The sequence below is a fragment of the Solanum pennellii genome, chromosome 9 (assembly GCF_001406875.1).
Source record: "Solanum pennellii chromosome 9, SPENNV200".
Classification (NCBI taxonomy): domain Eukaryota; kingdom Viridiplantae; phylum Streptophyta; class Magnoliopsida; order Solanales; family Solanaceae; genus Solanum; species Solanum pennellii.
In genome coordinates, this window is record NC_028645.1 from 35,893,235 (window position 1) to 35,916,591 (window position 23,357).

The following is a 23,357-nucleotide window of genomic DNA, read 5'->3' on the forward strand; positions in this document are numbered from 1 at the left end:
ATAAAAGTAGGATAGTGGAAAAAATGTCATAGCATAAGCTTAATACATTGGGAAAAGATCCAAAAGTCCCTAAGAAATAATTATCGAAACTTTCTATGTGTTGGACATACGTCCTGTAGGACTTTCTACAGACCACCCCGATCAACCGTAGAAAAGTTCATTAGCCTAAATTTTTCATAACTTTTGGAAAAACTTGTCTATGGATCGCAAGACTTCTTATGGTTCATAGGCCCCAACTATAGAAATCAACTTAATCTTTAAAATTTCACTAAGTCTAGGACCTTTTTACAATCCATATCTACAACTCATCGATCATTCGACGGACCGTCCCATTCACTCATAGAAAAAGTTTAGAATCTTGATTTTGCAAGAATTATTTTGCTGCATTTCCACGAGACTGGTCTACGACCCATAGAAAGTTCTATGAACCATAAATTGGTCTCGTAGTCCTGAACCAGCAGCTATACTTCATGAAACCTTTTCCCTTTTCAAAATCAAAGGTATTACACATTTCACATTAGCCTTTTATTTTTCTTCACGTTTATTGCACAAGTAATATTATATGACAGTTAACATGCACACATTACATAATTTAGAAAACGAACAATCATCACCTATCTCGAATCAAACCTTAGAAACTATAAAGAATTCAAGTTTTTTACTTTTGCAATGCCTTGACTTGTTCTTGGTCTACAATAATAAGATAACACTACGATCAACGAGAAATGAACTAAAAATGATCGAATTATTCTCAAATCTAGACACTAGGCCAATATCATGAGCATTCCCCCTGCTATAGTGGAGTGATTGTAACACCCCTAAAATACTAGACCAAGATTCACATGTCGATACACCGTTGCTTAATCACTATAATATGTTTTATTCTGATTTTGGGAACTTAAATTTTGTGATACTTGCAACCTTGCTTAACATAAATGTTATCGTAATTTAAGGTATTGTATTGGGTATTTGGTAATTTTCTAATTATATTTACATATACATTTGAAGTTTGGGTATAAGGTATCGAAACATAGGTATATAACTATGCTTTTTGGGCAGCCCCTTTTGGTGACATATGTTCATGTGACAAGGATCACTTTTATAGCTATATATCTTCACACCTCCTCTTGTGATTTTAGTCTCACCTAAAGTATAGGAACCTTATAACATTATCTAACAAGTTGTTCTTCAAAATCAAGAGAAAAACTAGGCCTTTTGGCTGGAATTCGACACACACTTCCTCTTGGTAAGTGATAAAGAATCTATTTCTATGCTGGGTAGTGTTTGGTATTTTAATCATATCTCATTCAATAAAACTTAGTTTACAATAAGTAAATATGATTTGGAAATTTGATTCGTATATATACAATTCTTATACATATGTAAAACTCTAATTTTGCTGTTATGAGTACCAAATAAGGGACGCAACATATGACAAGTTTTGTCTAGATTCTGGAATTAGAAATCCTGTTTGTTCAACTATTAGTGTTTTGATTATATATTTTTGTACAAAACGTATCTTGGGTTGATTTCTGATTACTTGTAACCTTAAGAGATGTACCTACACCTTTTATGAAGGATGTAAAGTCTAGTTTTGTCGTTTCCTGATTCAAATCTAAGTTGCGACTTGTAGTGCTTTTGTTGGACAGAATTACTATTTTGGGAGCTTAGTCGTATTTGTACATGCTCTTACTTGTGATGATAATACTATTTTACATCAACATTATTGAGCTGCTAGGAATTAAAGATGTTATTTAATTGTATTTTTAAGGTTGTATATACTCATGATACATTGGTTGGTCTACGGTTTTTACTCTTGAAGTGGTGTTGGACTGTTTCTTGTATGAAGAATTGAGGTTTGTGTATAAACTTGTACTTGTATTATTTTTACCTGCTGGTATATCTGAAAGTTTATCTTGGTATCATGGTTACCTCTTGTCACTTTGCATTGTCATGTTGTTTTCATTTAAGACGTTAAAGAGTCTTGTGTAACTTGCCCACTTGTACGGATTGTTTGATCACTTGGAACCCTTGTTGGGACCTTGTCCTTATTGTGGTTGTGACTTTGTCACTATTGGCATGCCTTTTTATTTGGATCATTTGTCATCTTGACTCTGGATTTGTAGTTCGTCTTAAGTATGGGAGTTGTCCATTTTAAGTATGAACTAGAAAGCCATTTTAACATGATTCTTGGTTCTCTTGATTATTGGGCTTTGACCCTTCTTGATACATGGCATCGACCCTTCTTGACTCATGCTCGTTCTTGGTGTGACGACATGATGTATATATTACGCGAGTCTTGTTATTGAACCGCTTGGAAAATGGTGCTATGAGCGTAATTGACAGTTGGATCTTGGTATATCCAAGTTGATACTCGTTGTATATTGTTAACTTGATTACTGATTTTGTTTCAATTGTGCTGCCCTTGACTTGAGAATGATAACTTGGTAAATCAGAGAGCTCCGGATCTATAGTTTTTACACCACTAAGCTATATGCTTAGTAATAATTGTTTATATCGTAGGGAATGTTCGAGAGGACGCTTGAAGTTGGCCATTGAAGATGGATACTTTTAAATCCTTAAGGAAGATAACACTTGCATATAGGCATATATATTTTGTATTAACCTTGGGAGTTGTACATGATCTATGTGTTGTATATTTACATGAGATTTAAGGGCTGATTTGGTCATGTCACCATGGGTTGTAATATAAGCATGGTTATACGTTCTTATCTTTTTGGGGTGTGTAAACCCAAGTCTTGTAATATAATAATTTACTATTTGTTTTTTATGTTTTCTTGAAGCATGAATAGGTTGATTTCCCTACAAGAAAGTTGGTAATATTTTTGTTATTTCGTCCTTAAGTGTGAGGATAATATATGCATGAAAAGCTCATTGGTTATTTTCTTAACAGATTTTGGGAGGGCTTTTTGTCATAAGTTAAAATTATGTGTCATATCAATTTTGACCTAAAATAAATATTTAAATGGGCAAGATGCACATCCTTAACTAAATTATTCGTTATGAACCTAATCCCTCAACTAGATTAAAATCAGTATGCCCTTAGTTAATCTCTTTTATTTGTTGCAAGTATTAAATTTAGGTTTCTTGTCAAGTTGTAGTATCTCTAGGAAAGGGTCTCTACAAGTGTTGGTACCAGAGCCTAGGTTTGTGGCTCTAGCACTTTTGCTGTGAATTACTTGTATAGTTATTTGCTTTTGAAAAGGTTCTATTTAGAGTTCATGTTCACTTACATGGTTTGCCATATTCTTATTGCATGTAGAGTACACATGCACCATGTACATATCCCTAATGCAATATGATCTTCCCTTTTGAAGGAAATAAGCTATGTCCTCTTCTTTTGACCGATCTATGGAAGTTGCTCGTCAAGTTTCGGGTAACTCTATTTCCCAACCTCATACACTGGAAGGGGTTGGAGAACATAGCTCGGATGAGTATGTTGTAAGACCCCCAAAATGATTTAGGGTGTTTAGAGCTTCACATGTGCCTACAAGATTTTAACATGTTAATTAAGTGTTTTAAAGTATGCATAATTGATTTGAAGTTATTTAGGAGTCAAACGACAAGGGATAACCAAGACGTTCGACAACTAGTCACCAAAGGTGACTTATGTGTATTTATGAGATTTCATGTGTGTAATTGGATTATGAAGTCCTTATATGATTGAAAATGATGCTTATAGGTAGTATGTTGAGTTTCATAAAGTTTAGAGGTCAAACGTCCAAGAACGTCCAAGACGTTCGAAAGTTATCCCTTGAGACATGCATGTGTGTCTAGCATGTTTAAAAGTGTTGCATGTAATTGGTTTGGGTGAAAATGATGTGGGAAGTCTTTGACAAGTTAATATATATATTTACATTGGAAACGTTCGGGTACAACTCCTCAGGGCCCCGCAAAAGGCCCTCTAGGAGGATCGAAAGGCTGTCGAGACACTGCCTTGGATGTGTCAATCGACGGTGCCAAAGGACAGTCCTTCAGTCTACCAATGCCCTGTTGATGGTGAAGAGTCGATTGGGACTTGGTCTAGAGAAGTCTCATCCAAAGGACAGCCTCATACCCAAACGACGGAGGCCACCAACGGCCCGTCGATGGGCCTAAGGGGCGTCGATGGCTGGCCGGCAATGCAGGCTGCATTTAACTACATGCACGTTGTCCCATTATGGGGTGAACGGGAAATTCACCCTACGTGCTAACCTGACCCTATTTGGTTTATTTGATTATTTTTGGGTGTATTTAAGTGATCAAAAACGTGACAACCCCATTCCCAATTCAATTCACACAAATTAGACTTCCCTCCCAAACTAAATTCTCTCTAGAACCTCCATTGGAGGTGAAGCTCAAGAAACATCTTGGAGCTTGGATTCCTCTGGGTTGTTCACCAAGTTTTAGAGGTTTCCTTCTATATTAACGTATGGTGATCCTTCATCTCTAGTTAATCTTCCATCTAGAAAGTTCCTTTCAAAGTTTTCAAAGAAGTTTCATGATCAAATCTCTTCTTCTTCAATCTAACCATGGGTTCTTTATCAAAACATTTTCAAAGTCTTAATCATGATAAATTTATGTTAATATGATGATTGTAACGTGGATTTCAATCCAATTGCATGATGAACCCATATCCTTTTCAACTCTCGTTTTAGCCTATGTATGGGCATCGTGATCGTGACTTTTTATTGAATGAATTATGATTCTAGCATGTTGAATTGCTTATATATAATGTGTATATTGTATATTTATGGTTAATTTTCTTATGAGTGATCCATGTGGATCAAGGTTTGATGGTGTGAAAGACTAGCCTATGTTCTTCTACATGCTCACTGTAATCTCGATTTCTTGGCAATTGTAGTAGGATTTCGTTAAAGTTATGGTCTATTCAAATACTTCCTTATATGTGTATTTTTTATGAATTTTGATTATGGATAATTGATAATCAAAGCAAGGGATATTGGTAAGTGATCTATGTTTCTCTATTTGCTAGTAAATTGATGGTGTAGGGTAGATGCTAGTAGCATGATCTTATAGTAGCTTATGCATGACTTTGTATATGATTAATTGTACTTTATCTACTGCCTATAATGTGTTTTGATGAGGGATTATGTGTGGTTGTCCCAATGTGTATTGGTACTTGAAGAACTTGATCTCTACTTCTTATAGATTGGTATTCACTGTAATATAGACTCTATAGGGTGTGAATGTATGATTTCTTCTATGAAGAGATACTTGTAGCTACTGACCTATATTGTATTTTTATGAATTAAGGAGGTTTATCATTGATGATCCATGAAAGGAAGAATTGGTAAGAGATCAACTTCCCTTCACATTCTATAAATTGATGATGTAGTGGACTTAATATGATGTCAATCTTGTTATGATTAATGTATAATTTCGATTATGTTAGTATACCTTTATCTACTGCCCTAGATATGAATTTTTGATGAAATATGGTATTGGTCATTGATGAACAAAGGTTCAGAAATTGGTTAGATTCCTACTTCTCTACTTTTCTTATAAGTATTGATAGTTGATGAAGCCTTGTATGGCATCGCGTGGTATGGTCCACTTATGGTGGAGGTGTTTACTTTATTGTCAATATACATATGTGATGTGAACATGGACTTGAAGGCAATTATACTATGAATGTGTGTTGGTGATGGTCACCCTATGTGAAGTCTATGCCTAGTTTCCTATTCTAGCTATGATATAGGTTGTTGCTAATGTTATGAGCATGTAAATGGTTATGTTAACTTTATTATGTGTGCTGCCTATGATGAGGTCCTATAATGTTATATGTGAAGTAAAGTTAATATAGGTGCATAATGACTAGAGCTTACTGTAAGAATGTTGTAAGTCTTGAATAGATGAGTCTTATGTTATGTTATCTATTCTATGATGTATCATTCACTAGGATGGCTTGATAGGTGTACTAGTATGGGCAAGGGTATGGGACCTTGTCTATACATTACACATGTGTACCTTGATAGGATAGTTCCTAGGTGGTCTTTTAAGTACATGAATAGTAATGTATGAACATGTTATGAATATGACTTATATGCTATGAAGTTAAGTATATGATATGATGAAGTATGAATGTTCATAGTGTCTTGGTGTGTTTATAGGAAAGGATTTCTCATATAGTTATACCTATAGACTTATGCATTGATATATGGACATGTGTGACATTTATGTGTTATGTGAAAGGTTTCCTCCCATATAAGTATACACACACACATGTATGATAATCTAGTCAATGGAGGGGACTTGAAAGGTGTGTTCAAGTGTACCCTAAACTAGATAGGTGCTTACATATGCTATGTCCATGTGAAAGGATTTCTCACATGATTTAGGTTGATGAACTCTCATCTATGACCTATGAGCTAAGCATATGAGGATATGACTCTCCTAAGCCTAATTTAATAAGATAAAGTTAATCAAGGCTTTTTAATAAAAAGGAAACTTAGCTTAGCACCGAGTGAACTTGAATATGAGGGGTGTCCCTTCCCATTGTAGGAAGGTAGGTCACCATAATCCTCATGAGGTGGATAACAACAATGTTTCAATAGGCATAAATAGGGTTTCCATAAGTGAATAACTATAATGCCCCATTTGGCATAAAGAGGATTTTCACATGTATCTCCAAGTTCCATAACTATGCTTGCCACATAGGATCTAGCAAGTGATTTCACTAGTATGCTATCATGTGTTAATGTTCTGCCTTGCCTAGGTAAGAAAACATTTCATTGGTGTAAGGCTCTACAACACCAAATTTCATGTTTAGCACCCATGGTCTTATTGTCGGTTAAGGTTATAGTTTTCCTAAAGTAAAATGGAAAATGGAAGTAAAGTAAGGGCCCTAACTAGGATAACCTAAGGGTAGTTGCATAGTGTTGGGACTTCACCTATCAATTGCACAAGTGACTTTTGAGGGAAGTCCTAGGAAGGTGTTCTAATTCATGTGTCTATGTACATGTTCCTTATGCATGAATTTGTAGTACTTGTCTACTTGTTGTGATGAAATGCAAAGTATGAGCCTATATGAAGGGGTCTTGTTGTATGTGCATAATGTTGGTCTTAATGACTACATGATGAAGGTCTTGCTTCACATGAATGCCTTCACTTACTATGTTGATGTATGAATTGGATGTTAAGGCTTGTGATCTCATGATAGATTTACTAAGTAAGTGTGAGGTTATGGAGCCTTACATGTACATTGCACTAGTAGGTTTAGCTTGGGATTGTGAGTAAGGTATTATAAGGTTTTATTTGAAGTGAAGTATGTATTGGTGCACTTTGAATAAGGTTACTGTAATATCACTAAGTTCTTAACTTATATGTGTCTATGATGTATTATACTTCTATGATGGTATGGGTTGGCTTATATAGATTGTATGTATGACTTCCTTGTGGCCTTAAGGTGATGCATTGCACCAAGTATCACTAGAGGGTTACTTGGTGGAACAAGGAATTAGGAAGAAAAAGGATTCACTGTAAAATGAATGTAGTTCACTGTAAAGGAAAAATCAAGTTACTGTAAAGTGCTTCTAAAATGTCTTAAATGCAATGTGTGATTTTATATGATTGATGACCATTGAATATGCTTATATGAAGTATGTAAATGATGTAATGCTTATTGGATAAAGGTTTTACGAAGATTTCACAAAAAGGCATGAAGTATGATTTCAAGCAAATGTCCCTTTTAAATGCATGGTTGTCAAACTTAGTGCATTCTTGTACTAACTTCGTTCTTCTCTAAAAAAAATTTCACAAAGTGTAGGTTATGGATGCTTAAAAGGATGTCTCTATGTTGAGGAGCTTGTTATGTCTTTCCCAAGGTCAAGCAAAAGGAATCCTTAAGATTAAGGATGTCATATGTCAAGTTATGTTTTAAAGTCTTGTAATTAAATACTTATGATTATGTTGTAAGGTCGTATCCCACTCTTCTGATATTGAGTCTAGAATGGCAAAAAGAGACTAGAGTCTAAATATGTACTTATGATATTTCTTATATAAATGAAGTTATATTCTAGCATATGATGTGCTAAGAAAGTTTTAAATTTTTCGTTAAATTTACCTATGAGAATGCGATGAATGATAACTATGGGCTTGTATAAGACCTCCGAGAGGTCAAGTACGTCATGTTACTTCTAGGGGGTGCTCCCCGGTTGTGACATATGTTCCCCACACTAGTGGGTCTGAAGTTGGAAACCATCATCATGTAAGAGCTGGATCATATCCTCACATGAGTCATGGTACTCAAGCCATGAATCCTCCTTTTCAACAAATGGTTGAATTCTTCCACCACAAGGCTGAATCAATGCATGATCCCAAGTGGATTAACTTTGAGAAAATGGGGGTCGTTACAAGTATTAAGGTGGCCTGGGTCTTGTCTATGTAACCTATCTTCACTATGTTAGAAGTTTTATAGACAAGTTAGTTGAGTCATAGTTTAGTTGTTTTACGAATATATTTATTTTTCAGAATTTTTATCTATAAAGTTATTCAGTTTGTTTTCTAAAATTATTACGAGCCATATTTAAAAGCTTCTACATGATTTTTATACCATTCATTATACTAGTAAGTCAGGCCAAGGACTCAATTGGGACCAACAGTTGTTCTGAGTGTCGACCACTCTAGGGTGTAGGCTCGGGGTGCTACACTTTGTTTGGATAAACACTACGTATTGTTTCATAACGGATTGTATTGTATTGTATTGTACTGTATTGTATTGTAACGTACTATATTATTTTAATAAATACAGTGTTTTGGATAGATTTTATCGTTCACCGTCGTTACATATTGTGACACATCCATAATTTGAATCATAAACCTAAAAAAAGGATACGAGGTAGAGCTACTATGAAAATGTAGGATAAAAGACGAAATATAATTACTAAACAATAAATAAAAACAAAATGATATTAAAATATTAAGGTAATGACGAGATAACATCAAATAGGTCGTTACATAACATTGGTCTTTTCATCTTTACCTAACGATATGTTCATACGATACGAAAAAAAGTTAAATAACAATCCAAACAAATATTGTATTTAAACTATCGATATAATACAATACAAAAGGTAGCAACCATCCAAACAAGGTGTTAACGTTTCTATCGGTGGGATAATAGCCCGCAGCTTTGTACTTGTATTATACCTGCCACCCCACATGCCTTATTCACTTTTAGGTAGAGTGTGTAAGAATAAAGTTGAATATAGTGTATTAGCAATGTTTGCATTAGTAATGCATGTATTAGTTATATTTGCACTAATTATACATAAATTATTTTTATGCATTGTCTGGTTTGATGCATTAAAAATAGCATGCATTGCACAAAAACGATTTTATTTAAAAAGATGTCCACTAAAATAGTGGAGAAAATGTAAAAATAGGTTTTGAGGGGCAATTGAATATTTAATTGTGTTAATGCATGCATTAAAATCATTGCATTATTAATACTTAGAAATTCATTTAATTAGCAGTATACACCTTAACACACAATAACACACAATAGAATGTATAATTAATGCAAACGTTAGCTATATATAGGTTAGAAAAGAGTACCAAATAAAATACTAGTATTATACAAGGCTAATGCATACATTATTTTTTCTAATTCAGTCAACCAAACGACCCCCTTATTAAATCTAAACTAACTAATTGATGTTTGAATTTATCATATCACGAAAAAGAAAATTAAGGAAACTTAAAAATCCAAACACCATCTAAGCCATCGTTACCATTTTTGCATCAAATCATTTTTTTGAAAGATATTTATTTTAAAAATGGTTAAGGAGCAAGGAAGATGACATGAACCAACGTAAAATAAATACAACGAGACTTGTGTATGAAAAAATGACCAATTTATACCCATTTCCCTCCAAAACAAACCGCGAACACTTACCATTTCAAAACTGCTGATGAAAATCGACGATATCTCTTCGCCGGAGCTTCACGACGATCTCCGGAATCAACTATGCTCTCAAATCGAGTCATCCATCGAAGATATCGAGAAATATGTACCTGCAACTGCTGCCTTGCCGGATTCCTTCTCCACCCATCTCAGGCATACCCTCTCTCAGCTCAATTACCTATCTCCTTTCCCTAATTCCCTAAAACTCCACATCTGGAAACTATCCTACCGCCTTTGGAATGCTTGTGTCGATCTTTCCAATTCCAATGCTGCTTCTATTCAAAAACACCATGAGGAACACGCAAAGCTCCGTCAAGTTTCCGCCGACCTCCTCTTCCTCGCTGCTGATGTCACCGGCATTCCATCGTCGGCGTTTAAATCCGCATCCTTCTTCTATAAAACCGGTCTTAAATGGCATGACCTTCGAAAGTTTGAACTCGCCAACTATTGCTTCGAGAAAGCTTCCGATTTGTTATCTAAAGTTGACATCACTAATGTTTCAGAATATGAAGAGAAAAAGCTTCAGGTAGATCTCAATATTGCTCGATCACGAACCGCTTGGGAAGTCTCTGATAGAAATTTAGCGATTGCTTTATTGAGTCGATCCAAAAACGTGCTCTTCGCTTTTGCGGACAACTATAAAGCTTTAGCTAATCAGTATTTAATGTTTGGAAAAGCAATGCTATCAAAAAATGAAGTTTCTGGAGTGAATGAAGCATTGAAGCTGATGAATGAAGCACTTGAATTGTGTGAAAGGGGTTTGAAAGTTGTTAAGAGGACAGGGGAGACTTTAGCTTTGATGGAATTGAGATCCAAGACTCTTAGATTTTTGGGGGCATCACATCTGCAGAGAGATGAATTTGAGAGCGTGTTGAAATGTGTAAAGGTCTTGAGAGATGGTGAGAAGGATCAGCATCCGAGTCTTAGTGTGTTGGCAATGAAAGCATGGCTGGGATTGGGGAGGTTCGGGGAAGCGGAGAAGGAGCTAAGAATGGTAGTGGATAACGGGATTCCTGAAGGTGTTTGGGTATCAGCTGTTGAGTCGTACTTTCAAGTTGTAGGGGCTGCTGGTGCACCAGCTGTGAAGGGAGTGTTTTTAGGACTTCTTGGAAGGTGCCATGTAAGTGCTGATGCAGCAATTAGGGTCGTGAATAAGGTAATAGGGGATCCTGCTGGTGGTGGTGAAGAGGCAAGGTTGAGGGCAAAGGTAGTATCGGACCTGGTTTCTGATGATAGGATTCTGACGCTCTTGAATGGAGACGACGCTTCCAAGGAGAGAACAGCTATGCATGCTCTTCTATGGAACTGGTATGTTCAATCGTGTTCGCTTTCCAACTGAATACTTATTTCATAGTCTAAGAAGTTATCACGAATTCAAGCAAATTAAAAAACAAGTTTCTTTCTCAATTTAATTTATGCATTGCTATCAAAATGTAGCCGAATGATTATTAAGAATTCATATAGTAGACCTCAACTAGTTGGCACAGATTATGAAAAATGACAAGCTTCTGGTAGCCTATCATTACTGTTTAAAAGTTATCATAGAATGGACATATATAGAAAAGAATAAAGAAAGCATTCAGCAGACCTTCTTTCTGGTTTTTACGTCATTGCAAATATACATATATAAGGCAATACTTTCAATGAATCATTTGAGATCTACTATTGCTTCTAACACAGTGCAGCAGAACACTTCCGATCAAAAGATCTCCAGACCAGTGCTGATATATTTGAAAAATCTATGCTTTATGTCCCTTCTGACATAGAGAGCAGAAATCTCAGAGCAAAGGGATTTAGAGTTTTATGTCTCTGCTATATGGGCCTTTCACAGCTTGATCGTGCTCAAGAATACATAAACGAGGCAGAGAAGGTGTGTTCAATAGATTAAGCACATTTGCTTTCATCAACTTGATCTGATAGTTTTTCTTCTTTCACAGCTTGAACCAAATATAGCTAGTGCCTTCCTGAAGGTATGGGTTTTTTCTCCTATCTGAAATATGTGTATTTAATTGATGCTCCTAATTGTTTGGTTATGTGAATCTGAGATATGTATGGATGTTGCAGTTTAAGATCTACCTGCAAAAGAACGAATGTGATGGTGCTATCTCTCAGGTGCAGGCATTGCCAAGTTGCCTTGACTTCACCACTGAATTCCTCTCTCTAGCAGCTCATGAAGCTATTGCTTGCCGTTGTCTACCAGTTGCCGTTTCTTCTCTGTCACTTCTCTTGAATTTCTACTACACAGGGAAACAGATGGCAACAACTGAGGTTGTAGTTTTCAGGACTTTAGTCACGATTTTAGCTCAGGATCATCAGAATGATTCTGATATCCTAAAGCAGATGAAACGAGCTCATTCTCGGCTAAGAGAGATGAGTGTAGAGGATTTTTTTGGGAAAGGAGAGATCGGAAGAAGAGAAAGAAATTGGTTTTCAGTGAATGCATGGAACGCGGGGGTTAAAACAGGACAGGAGAACCAATATGCAATTTGTGCAGAGTTCTTTAGATTGGCATCAGAGTTTTATGGTGCTTCAATTGATGAAGAGAAAGAAGGCAACCATGTAATGGTTTGCAAATCACTTATTATGACAGTATATGCAATAATCTCAGATGAGAAGCTAAGAACTAATACGTTATTGGAAAATGAAGTGAAGGAATCTATTTCTTTGCTAGACAGAGCAGGAAAGGTAACCAATTTCAATTATAGGATAGTTCTTTTTCCATATATTTTCTTGTAGTTGCTTCGTTTTTTGTTATTTTAGTTCTTAAATATAGGAGATTTCTCAGCCGCCACATGATGGAGCTCAATATGTTTTATGATCTCTGAGACGTGGTTTTCTCTAGACTATGATTTTAATTGTCATGTGATGCTTGATGCAGATGTTAACGTCAAGCTCAACAGAATATGAAAAGTTAGAGGTCATCATCGAGCCTAATTTCTTGTTTGTGTACACTTGGTGTGCTTTTGATCTACATTCAAGGCTTGATGACACGGGCAGCCAACAGCTCCTCCTTATAAAGCGGTTTGCAAACTTAAAATGTTGCAACCCAAAGCATCTACTTCAGATTGGCATTGATGCCTCACAAGGACCAAGCTCGAACCATGAAGTAGCCATCTTTGCATTGAGCACCTGCCTCTCCACACTCCTGGCTTCGCCTTCGCCTGATTATGCAAGTGTGGCACTCATAGTGAGGAAACTTGTTAGTCTAAGAAGCAGCCACGGAGCTGATACTATTGATGATGCAACAATGGAAACTTACAAGCAAGCGTATCGAATAATGGTGGGTTTGAAAGAAGGAGAATATCCGGTTGAAGAAGCAAAATGGCTCTCCATGACAGCATGGAATAGAGCAGCTGTCCCTATGAGGATGGCGCATATGGATGAAGCAAAAAGGTGGATGTCTATGGGTTTGGAGCTGGCCAATAAAGTCCCAGGAATGCAAACATACAGGTCATGCATGGAAGATTTTATTGCAGGGTTTGAGTAGAAATTATCAGGGGCATGATGATTCGCTAAATTCTTCTGTGCACACAAGATCATGGATAGATACTGAAGTTAACCACGCATTTATCGTCCATGATTGCAACACCTCTTTTTTTAAAAAAAAAAATCCCCTCCTTTTTGAGCTCTAAAGAGGAAGCATAGCTCCAGTGTGGAACTGAGGAATTATTAAGGAACATTTGCATCCAAAGTGTTAACTAGGCAAAGGAAAGATTGATTTCAAGTAGAGAAGTGGTAATTTTGTGAATGCTGAGTATAGATGCTTAACGACTTGCGGAACATATTTACTTCGTTTATCATGTCTATATCCAACTAGTCTAGTTTACATGACAAAGTTAAAAAAAAACTTAGTCGTCAAAGTTACGGAAAAACTTATTTCACTTGCTATTGTATTTGTGTTGCTTTAGTTTGTAAGGTAGATAATTTGTAATTCACTTTGTTTCTGAAAATGATTGTTTCCTAATGATCACATTATCACATGTCAATTCGTTGATAACAAAATGTGGTTACTGCCTTTTATTTTTCTACTTATTATATAAATAAATAAAAGTTTCATTTTATTAAGTGACCTGTCTTAACAAATAATAAATGTTACCCTCGCGTTTAGGAATATGCTATTAGTTTTCTATATTTCAGTCATATGATGAAATACATTTGATATTTAGGACTTCAATAGTTTCCTATATGGGTTTTGTGGTTTGGTTTGGATCGGTTATTAATTAAATCTAAAATTAAATTAATTTAGTCGGGTTTTTAAATTTCTACCATTGGTTTGGTTTAGTTTTATGATTTATTTGGTTTGAAAGTGATAATTTTTTAGGACGTACACATCTCGATAGACACAAAAACCTCCACAAAAAAGCTACAATCGGTTCAATTAAGTAATACTGAAGTTATTATTACACGAACAAAGTGATTTAATTAAGAGAAAGTGTACTATTTTTATGTGAAGTAGGATAGGTAAAGACTAAGATGAATTTTGATGGACTTGAACTTAGAATTGTTATAGTTAGGCTTAAGTATTCGACTTGAGAAAATGATAAAGTTAAAGAACTAAGTTAATTAAAATTTAATAAAATATTTATATTTTATTTATGGATAATACATATATAATTATAACATTTATATATCTAATTTAACAGTTCGATTTGATTATTTTTGTGATTATTTTTTTAGTAAAATCAAAATCAAACCAAATAATATCGATTTTTCAAAGTTAAAACCAAATCAAATATCAATTTCTTTAATCGATTTGATTCAAATTATGATTTGTTTTTTTTTAAGCATAACCATGAACAACCCTAGTTTCCTGTACTTTGTAGGTAATGTACCTTATGAGTTATGTATTGACTCAATTTAAAGAGAAGGTTATACGTAAATAAAAGTGTGTTTTTCAACTATATCTCAACCTTTATATGGTATCAAGAATTTTTCTTCTCCTCGCAGAGTTCTAAGTTTTTTTATACCCATCTGAATCTATCTTTCAATTATCCAATATACTTTGCTTCCCTTTCATTTCTAGTAACTTGATAAGTGGCCACTAGACACTTTTGATAAATTTTTCATTCGTGTTAAGAAAGACTTTCTTTTCATTTGTAATTCATGTCAATCAAATCTGAGCCGAAAAATCCTTTTCTATAAACTCTTTACAAAGTTACACGTCTCTCTAAATTATTTACAGTGATTTGTGGGGTCCGTCATTAAATTTTTTCGTCGATAAAAAAAGATATTATATTTTATTTGTGGATCAATGTCCAAAATACATGTGGCTCAACATGATTCAATTCAAACACAAAGAGTTATTATAGTTGAAAGACAACATCATCATATTGTCGAGACTGCAAATACTCTAATGCACCAAACCTCTTTACCATCCACCTTTTGGAGTTATGCATGTCATCACACTGCTTTTGTCATAAATAGAATGACAACCTCAAATTTGTGTCCACGAGCTTTTATTTCAAGAATCACCAAACTATGACAATGTAAAAAACTTTGGTTGTTTATGTTATCTGTTGTTAAAATCATATGTATAAAATAAGCTTGATTAAAAAATTCAAAGCCCTATATCTTTTAGAGATTTTCAAAAAAATATTATTTTCATCAATGTTTGATCCAACCCAACCAACTCTAAAGTCTATTTTTCTAGAAATGTATTTTTAAAACTAATGACGCTTTTGCCAACAATTTTTTTCTAATTATAAAAATCAGCATTTGAAAATTTGGTTTAATGAGTCATCTCCATCAATAAAAATGCACAATGATATCCCAGCAACACCACATTGTTTTGAACTACCTCAACCATTGTCTATGGGTGCTCACAGATCTCTCTTTGTTCCTTCCTAAGAGGGGTCGCCAATCTCAAGTATATCTCCACCTTCTCTCTCAACAATCCAGCAAGCACCTTTGCTTCTCCCTACCCCACTCAATCCACTCGAATTCCTCTTTCTCCAGTATAAACTAGTAAGTCACCCATCACCCACGTCTATAGACATCTGACCTCTTTAGTTACCACATTTGTCCAATTCCCTCAACTCGCATCACTACCGTAACCAGACACCCTTTCTCACCCAATGGTTGCGTTAAAAAATAAATAGCCTCAAAACCCAATAGCTTTTTTGTCAAAATCAATCCCTCTCCATTAATTTCACGCTCCTTCCGTCAAGCACAATTATATCCCCATTGGCAAGAAGCAAAGAAAGCAAAATATGATGCTCTAATCAGAAACAAAACGACATAACACTTGAGAGTGTTGAAGGGAGAAACAATTGTTTAGATTACGTGAGAGTCGTTGGGCATGATTTTGTTTGAGGAACAAATTGAATTCGGGCTACTTTACTTTGATTCAATAAGCAACCCAACTTCAAATATTGCATTGTATTTGATTTATACTAGTATATTTATAAGAATCGTATTTATGTACTAGATTTTATCCTTGTATGTGATTATTAAAAGGCTAGTCTCTGAAAATCATTAGGAGTCTACAAAATCTTAGGCAATTGTTTGTTTATAAATAGATCAAACCAACAAAGAAAAATGTGAATTTATTATGAATTTGGTAGCTTTATTAAGATTGAATTTTCTAAGCGTTTAATATTATATAGGAGATTTTTGGCATGAGTCATGTCTTGACAAACCCATGAATCTATTATCTAGAGGTTGCAACCAAGAGTAGTAAAACAACAATCAAAGGCATTAGAGAATGAGAATTTACCTACAAAGTTGGCACTAGGAATTTGCCTTAGGACCTGAATTTCCCGCCTGCATAGCTTGTAGCATATGGATCAATTTTTTGCATTGGTCATTCTTGAATCCCTCGACCTCTAGGTGTGTTATCCCTGGTAGTCTGTGTAATGTTTCCTTCTTCTGTCTTGCCTGGCCACTTCAATAGACTCTCTCTAGCTTAATAAATTTGAAGGACTATTGTAAATATCCAATTAGTTTATAACACTCTTGCCCACTTCCATAGACTCTTTTTGGCTTAGTAAACTTGACGGATTGTGGATATTTAACTAATTTATAACACTTGTCCTTTGTGTATCCCGACTTCTTACATTAAGAGAAAAAAATTGGTGTTCCTCTTCATATATATGTTAAATTTTGATTGTTTCCTTTGTCTCATGTCCATTTTTGTTGGTTGGCATAAAAGAAATGGACTTATGATTAATGTTAACCTGATTTGCACTATTTACCCCCCTCTAAATCTGTTCGTGTAATGTAATTGAGTATGTTTGTGTTGTGGTAGGTAACGCCTTCATCATGAGTATGGTTTCCCTTATGCCACAATAGTTTTCATTCTGTTCTATAAGTAACTGTTGATCTTCATTTATCTTTACATTGAACGTTTTTGCATCACAATTACAATCAGAACTGCATATCATAAAAATATTAAGTACCTTTGTTTTATCCCAAATTCTCTTCAGTCCCTTGAGTACATACAAAAACTATTGGTTTCTTGAAATCTCTCTATAATTGGAACAACTTGATACTATGTGTTTGTTCAAGTTTATTCCAAAAGTCTAATGTTGTCTGTCTAAGAATAGATCACATATTTCGTTATTTCTTCACCAAGGGAGTTTAGAAATCATGCCAACACCATGTCATTCATTACGCCTCCGTCATTGGTCAAACAAAGGTGTGTCTTCTTTAGGACTCTTATTAATAAATTATAGGAAAGAGAGATTAGTACACCCTCTTCTCCAACTTTCATAACAGGCACTATTGAAGTTGATGTTTATGAGATTCATTCCGGATAAATCTGAAGGAGAAAATAGGGATGGCTGCCTTCAACCATCTTAGAAGGCTCATAGCTTTTAGAGTTACTAATCGTAATGGTTTTTTCCATGATGGATATTTTTGGTATAAAGGGAATTAACTGTGAGAATCAGTTTTTGGATTCACTATCATAACCTACTTTTTAGATCTATAATTTTATTTTATTTTTCTTTTTTCATTTATTGTGGTCTGCTTCACCAACTGTTTTTCTGTGACAACACCTATATTTGTGCTAATCTTGTTTTACACAACAGGATGAAGCATATAGTCATTGACTTTCATTTTGCTCGTAAGCAAGTTTAGCATAAGGCACTTGAGGGTCGTCACCTTTACTCTGCTGATCCCTCACCAAGCCTCTTCCTCATACAACTTTTTAGCGCCCTTTTCACAAGTTGGAGATGTTTTAGGACTTTAAGGGGTCCTTTGGTAGGGAGTAAAAAGGTGGAGATGTTTTAGGACTTTAAGGGGTCGTTTGGTAGGGAGTATTAGGAGAAATAGTTCAAGTATTATGTGTGGTATTATTTAATACTATGTTTGGTAGGAATTTTGGGTCAATCCATGGATTAGTTATACACTCTACATGGTATTAGAGTGTGTATAACTAATACCTTCCATTTGGTAGTATTAGCTTTAATACCATGAGACTAATCTAGGTAAAGACAAAAATACCCCCTCAAATCCTTTTAATCACTTTGTTTATTTTTTTGATTTTATATTTTATATTTATACTAATAAATTTATTTAAATAAATTAGCTTACAAGTTTTATTTTTTAGATATAATTTTTTGTTTCTAAAATATGAGTTATTTAACCTATTAATTATTAGTACAAAATATTATAATCCAACTAATATGCTAATGTTGATGTATGAATTTAAGAACAATTCATAAATAAAATATTATCTCTTAATGAAAGTCCATTAAAATTACACAAGTAGTCTAAAACAAGAGTGTGTATATATATATACACACACACACACATCTCGAGTATAAAAATAGTTTAAATTATTTTGCTATGTTTATTTTTTTTTTTTTTATGATAAAGAGTCTTTTTAAAATTTATTTATACAAAACAAAATTCAATAAATTTTCTCTATAAATCATTATAGTTGTGTGACCTTTTGAGATATTAACTCCAATTTATTAAGATGACAATTATTTATTAATCAAATAATTTAAGTGAAAAATAGTGAACATGACAATAAAATTTTTATTCTCCTAGCAAGTTAAAAATGTCATAAAAAATAATATTCTTCGTTAATTATCTACGTTGACTCAATTACATGAAATAGAAAATCTCATAATAACTCTAAGGTATAATTGGAAAGAATTTTTTTTGTAATTTTTTAAACCACACACAAAATTAGGTAAAAGACAATGAACCAAACATTTGATAAAATTAATCTCGCATTACAAGTTCCTGCATTATTGATCTTTGTATCAAACGATCCCTTTCTTGCATTCAATTTTAATTTATTCATTTTTAATCTGGTTAGAAAAATATTTTTTTTAATTAATTATTTCATTTCAGATTTCATCAGAAAAATAAAAATGTTTTATATATTGTGAAATGTTAAAAGCTGATCAAACTAACTTAAAAGCTGATTTTAAGTCAATTTGACCAGCTTTTAAACTGAGCCAAACAGGCTCTAAATTTAGCGTTATAAATGGCGGCACATCTTATCGTCTCTCTCAAACATCTTTTACTTTCTCTCTGATGATGATGACGATGGAGTCTCTTTCCATAGGCATTTCAAGTTGTTTACTTCTCCAAAAACACCCACAACGTTCTCCCAAATTCAGATGTTCTCTCACTCTCCCCTCTAATTCAATCCAATTGAATTCTCCTAAAACCAGAAATCTCTCTCCCGTTTTACAAACTGAAACCCCAATTCATCTTATCTCTCCCAAATTCTACTACCTATCTTTCCTTTCTATGACTCTTTCTTTTCCTCTCAACTCCCTTGCCTCCTCTGGAACTACACCATCCACTTCAGCTAAACTCAACTTAGAAGCAATATTGGTCTCTATTGATGATTTTTTCACAAAGTATCCATTCTTTGTTGCTGGGGTTACCTTTATTTGGCTTGTTCTTATACCATTAGCAGAAGAGTACTTGCAAAAGTTTAACTTTATCTCAGCCGTTGATGCATTTGCAAAGCTTCGTGATGACCCCAATACCCAGCTTTTAGATATTCGCGATAACAAGAGCTTAGCTTATTTGCCTTCTCCCACTTTGAGAATGTTTAATAAGAGTGTGATACAGGTTGAGTACCGCCAAGGAGATGAAGATGCCTTTCTCAACAGTGTCTTTCAGAAATTCAACGACCCACAAAATACTACGCTTTGTGTTATAGACAAGTAAGTCTATGTGAAAATCTTGCAAATTGACCATTGTTATAAAAATATATTATTTAGTGTCAACTTTTCATTACCTTTATAATTAGTCATGTATAGATTTGGATTTGCTCCTTATGTCTGTTCTTCATGACTCTAGCTATCCCTGATTGTCCAAGTAGTGGCAGCTGTAAATGCCCTTTCCACCTAATTTTTTTCCTTTTTAAGTTACCTCACCTTCTATCTGATGGTTTTTGCGCCTAATTAGCTTTATAGCTGTGTTTTACAATCAGATATAGCTATGCAAATTAAAGAAGAAGAGAGAATAGTGTCTTTCCCACTTAATGAACATGTATTTGTTGAATGTCTCTCACTTACTGAGAATTGCCTTTATGGCCTCTGCTCTGACAAACAGTGGATGCTTCTAAAGCTAAAGGTAGCTGCTGTAATAGCAGATAGTGACGAGTAACACTTAGCTATTGAGTAGTTCAAAGAGTTTGACAGATATCTTTCTTTGATGTGGAAGGTAGTTTTGATGGGAACTCCATTAAAGTGGCTGAATTATTGGTCAAAAATGGTCTCAAAGAGGCTTATGCTATCCGAGGTGGGATAAGAGGCAAGAAAGGATGGCAGGTATTTCTTCCTTTCTTCCAACTAGTTTGAGTTGGGATGATTTATCTCTTAATTCATGTTCAACTGTATCATTTTCTGTAATTAAGCTTGCAAATGATCTGCCTATATGTATTCTTTGAGTAGAATTGTGTCGTTTCTCAAATGATAAGAGACTCGGATAGTTTTTGGGGCATAATTTCTGCATCGACCTGGCCTAATTGACAATATAATAAGTGTTCTTGGGCTATTTCTTTATGTTGCTGATCTTGGAATCAAATCAGAAGCACAATGTTTTTAGTCATCAGAAACTCTGCACAGTTGATTTCATCTTGGTCAGTTAAAATGCTTGTTTTTACTTTGCAGGAGATCCAAGAAACCCTTCTCCCTCCATCTGTTCATATTTATCCCAAGAAGAAGGATAAAGGGTTGCAACCGCAAGGCAGCAATAATGGGGTGATTCAAGCAAATGAAATTAATAGTCAATCTCCATCCGCTATAGGTGTGACCCAAGTTGAGCAGATAAGCAATGGTCCCGTTAAGAAGTCTGCTGACTCACCCTCAGCAATAAAATGTGGTCCTAGGTCATCATCGCCATTTTCAAATGTATGATCTCTATCTCTTGCACACATATAAGTGAACACTCTCCCAACTTGATTACACAACCATGACCATGAGCAAGTGTCAAGTGTCTGAGATTGCAAAGCTATTAAAATGGCTATCTTTATTCCTTACTACACCACAAGAGTAGTGGAAGGTTGTGAGATTGCAAAGCTATTAAATGACAATCTTTATTCCTTACTACACCTCAGGAGTAGTGGAAGGGTGTTTGGGACGATTCTTGAATATATCTATGTGCCACTTGCTTCTTCAGTATCCAAGTTGGCTGTTCCGTAGGCGCACTGCTATGGAATCATTCTATGCTTTAGTCTGTGGTTCTCTTTTAGGGAGTCTGGCTCAAATCCCAATTGATCTAAACTCTTTCTCGAAAATTATCACCTGACCACCGTGCATCCCACGGTAGGCAGCAGTTTGACAGTGCCAAACTCGCCAAAGTGGAACACTTAATTGTTGTGTCTCCTTTCCTTCTTTGATTTGTTACTGAGTCAATTTAGGTCATGTGGTAATGCTAAGAATGGTTCTGCGTAGCTTCTTTTTTATCTGTCCTCTTTGCTCAGAACCATCAAAATGCTTTAGGCTCGTGAAATATTGACTCTATTTGTTTACCAATCATGCAGTATCCAGATTTGAAGCCCCCATCGTCCCCTTCTCCTTCAAAGCCTCAAAATTGATGGCAGTTGCATGTTGTTCCTATCTCATCAATCATGGAATGGTGTAATCTTTGCCATGTCTCAACTGCAGCTTGACATGAATATGTTTCTGAAGTGAGAATGACAGAGACACACACTGAAAAAACAAAGCAAATGATGTCTGCTCTGATTTTTCCTTGATCTACCATTGAATGCAGAATTATTAGTATAATTTTGGGCATTGCTAGACTTTTCATTTTTAGTGTATGTGTTGAACAAGAATTTTTAACTAGCTCCTTTGTAGCAAGATCTGTTACCAAATTACTGCCTATTATATTAAGTCTCTGAAATGTCCTTTTCCCAGCCACACCAAAGGGATTGTGGATGATTGATTGATGATCTGAGAGAAACTGGTATTCCTGAGAAAATGACTAAGTGAATTTGGAATCGCCGGATTATCCTTATGCCCTAAAGTCTATTGCGTCGGATTTGGAATTTGTTTTTTTAAGTTGAAGAGAAGATGACGAACACAAAAGATAAATAGTTTCCTAACTCTGTTACGTGATAAGCTAAACATGTGAACGGGTTTAGTTTAGTTATCTCATAACTCTATCCAAATATTCTGGGAATTTTCAACCCTTCGGGGTGGCCCAGTTTGGGAAGATCGAAGCGGGTTTCCCTTGTCATAAAAAAAATACTCTTCAGAATTTTTCATAATTATACATGTTCTTGGCGGCAACCTATACCCTCAAATTACTCAAATAACCCAATGTGATAGGAGTAGGGGAAGGAGGAGGAACCATGAACTCTTGTTGCAGTAGAACCTTCAAAAGAGCAGAGGTAAGGTGTACATGATAAACATCAACATACCTCCGTAAAAATATTAATATAAAAAATATTGTAAAGAACATGAAAATTTACTTGTTGAAAGAGGAAAAAATTGATGTTTGATTAAGAAAAGAGAGGAAGAAAATTTTAGCGGGAGAGAAAAAAGTTGCGCTAAGAAAAAGACAAGTGACGACTGATTATTCTTAAGTTTATTAAATAAGTCTGAATGATATATATTAAGACACTCCTAGTGATATGATTCATTAAGATCTTTTGAGGTCCATTAAGAGTTTTATTTTTTTTAAAAGCAAGTGGATTTAATGGACAAAATCTGAATGATTAAGATTTGAACCTTAAAATCAAAACACACTTACCGCTATTAAGTGCAAATGAATGAGGCCTAAGAGACCTCCCTAATGTTATCACATCTCATTTTAGTGCTATCACATCTCATTTTAGCGTACCTCTCACATCATTAGATAAGCATTGGACCATATCTAATCTCTCTCTATTTTACTCTCCACTCTCTATATTTGGAGAGTAAAATAGCGAACTGGGTCTCTATAATACATCTCCAATCTTACTCTCTCTCTCTCTCTCTCTCTCTACATATATATATATATATATATA

General features: G+C 34.8%; 2 protein-coding genes across 2 annotated transcripts; both read left to right on the forward strand.

Moving 5' to 3' along the window:
• The first annotated feature begins 9,935 nt into the window (after window positions 1–9,935).
• On the forward strand, window positions 9,936–13,665 carry LOC107030880 (TPR repeat-containing protein ZIP4). Its single transcript, XM_015232100.2, has 5 exons — window positions 9,936–11,236; window positions 11,609–11,798; window positions 11,866–11,898; window positions 11,993–12,613; window positions 12,807–13,665. The coding sequence occupies exons 1-5, from the start codon at window positions 9,936–9,938 to the stop codon at window positions 13,413–13,415; spliced, it is 2,754 nt and encodes a 917-aa protein (XP_015087586.1). The 3' UTR covers window positions 13,416–13,665.
• Window positions 13,666–19,382: 5,717 nt separating this feature from the next.
• Window positions 19,383–22,266, forward strand: LOC107031749 (rhodanese-like domain-containing protein 4A, chloroplastic). Its single transcript, XM_015233217.2, has 4 exons — window positions 19,383–20,064; window positions 20,571–20,673; window positions 21,016–21,255; window positions 21,888–22,266. Exons 1-4 carry the CDS (start codon window positions 19,421–19,423, stop codon window positions 21,939–21,941), a joined length of 1,041 nt encoding a protein of 346 aa, XP_015088703.1. The 5' UTR covers window positions 19,383–19,420; the 3' UTR covers window positions 21,942–22,266.
• Window positions 22,267–23,357: the final 1,091 nt, after the last annotated feature.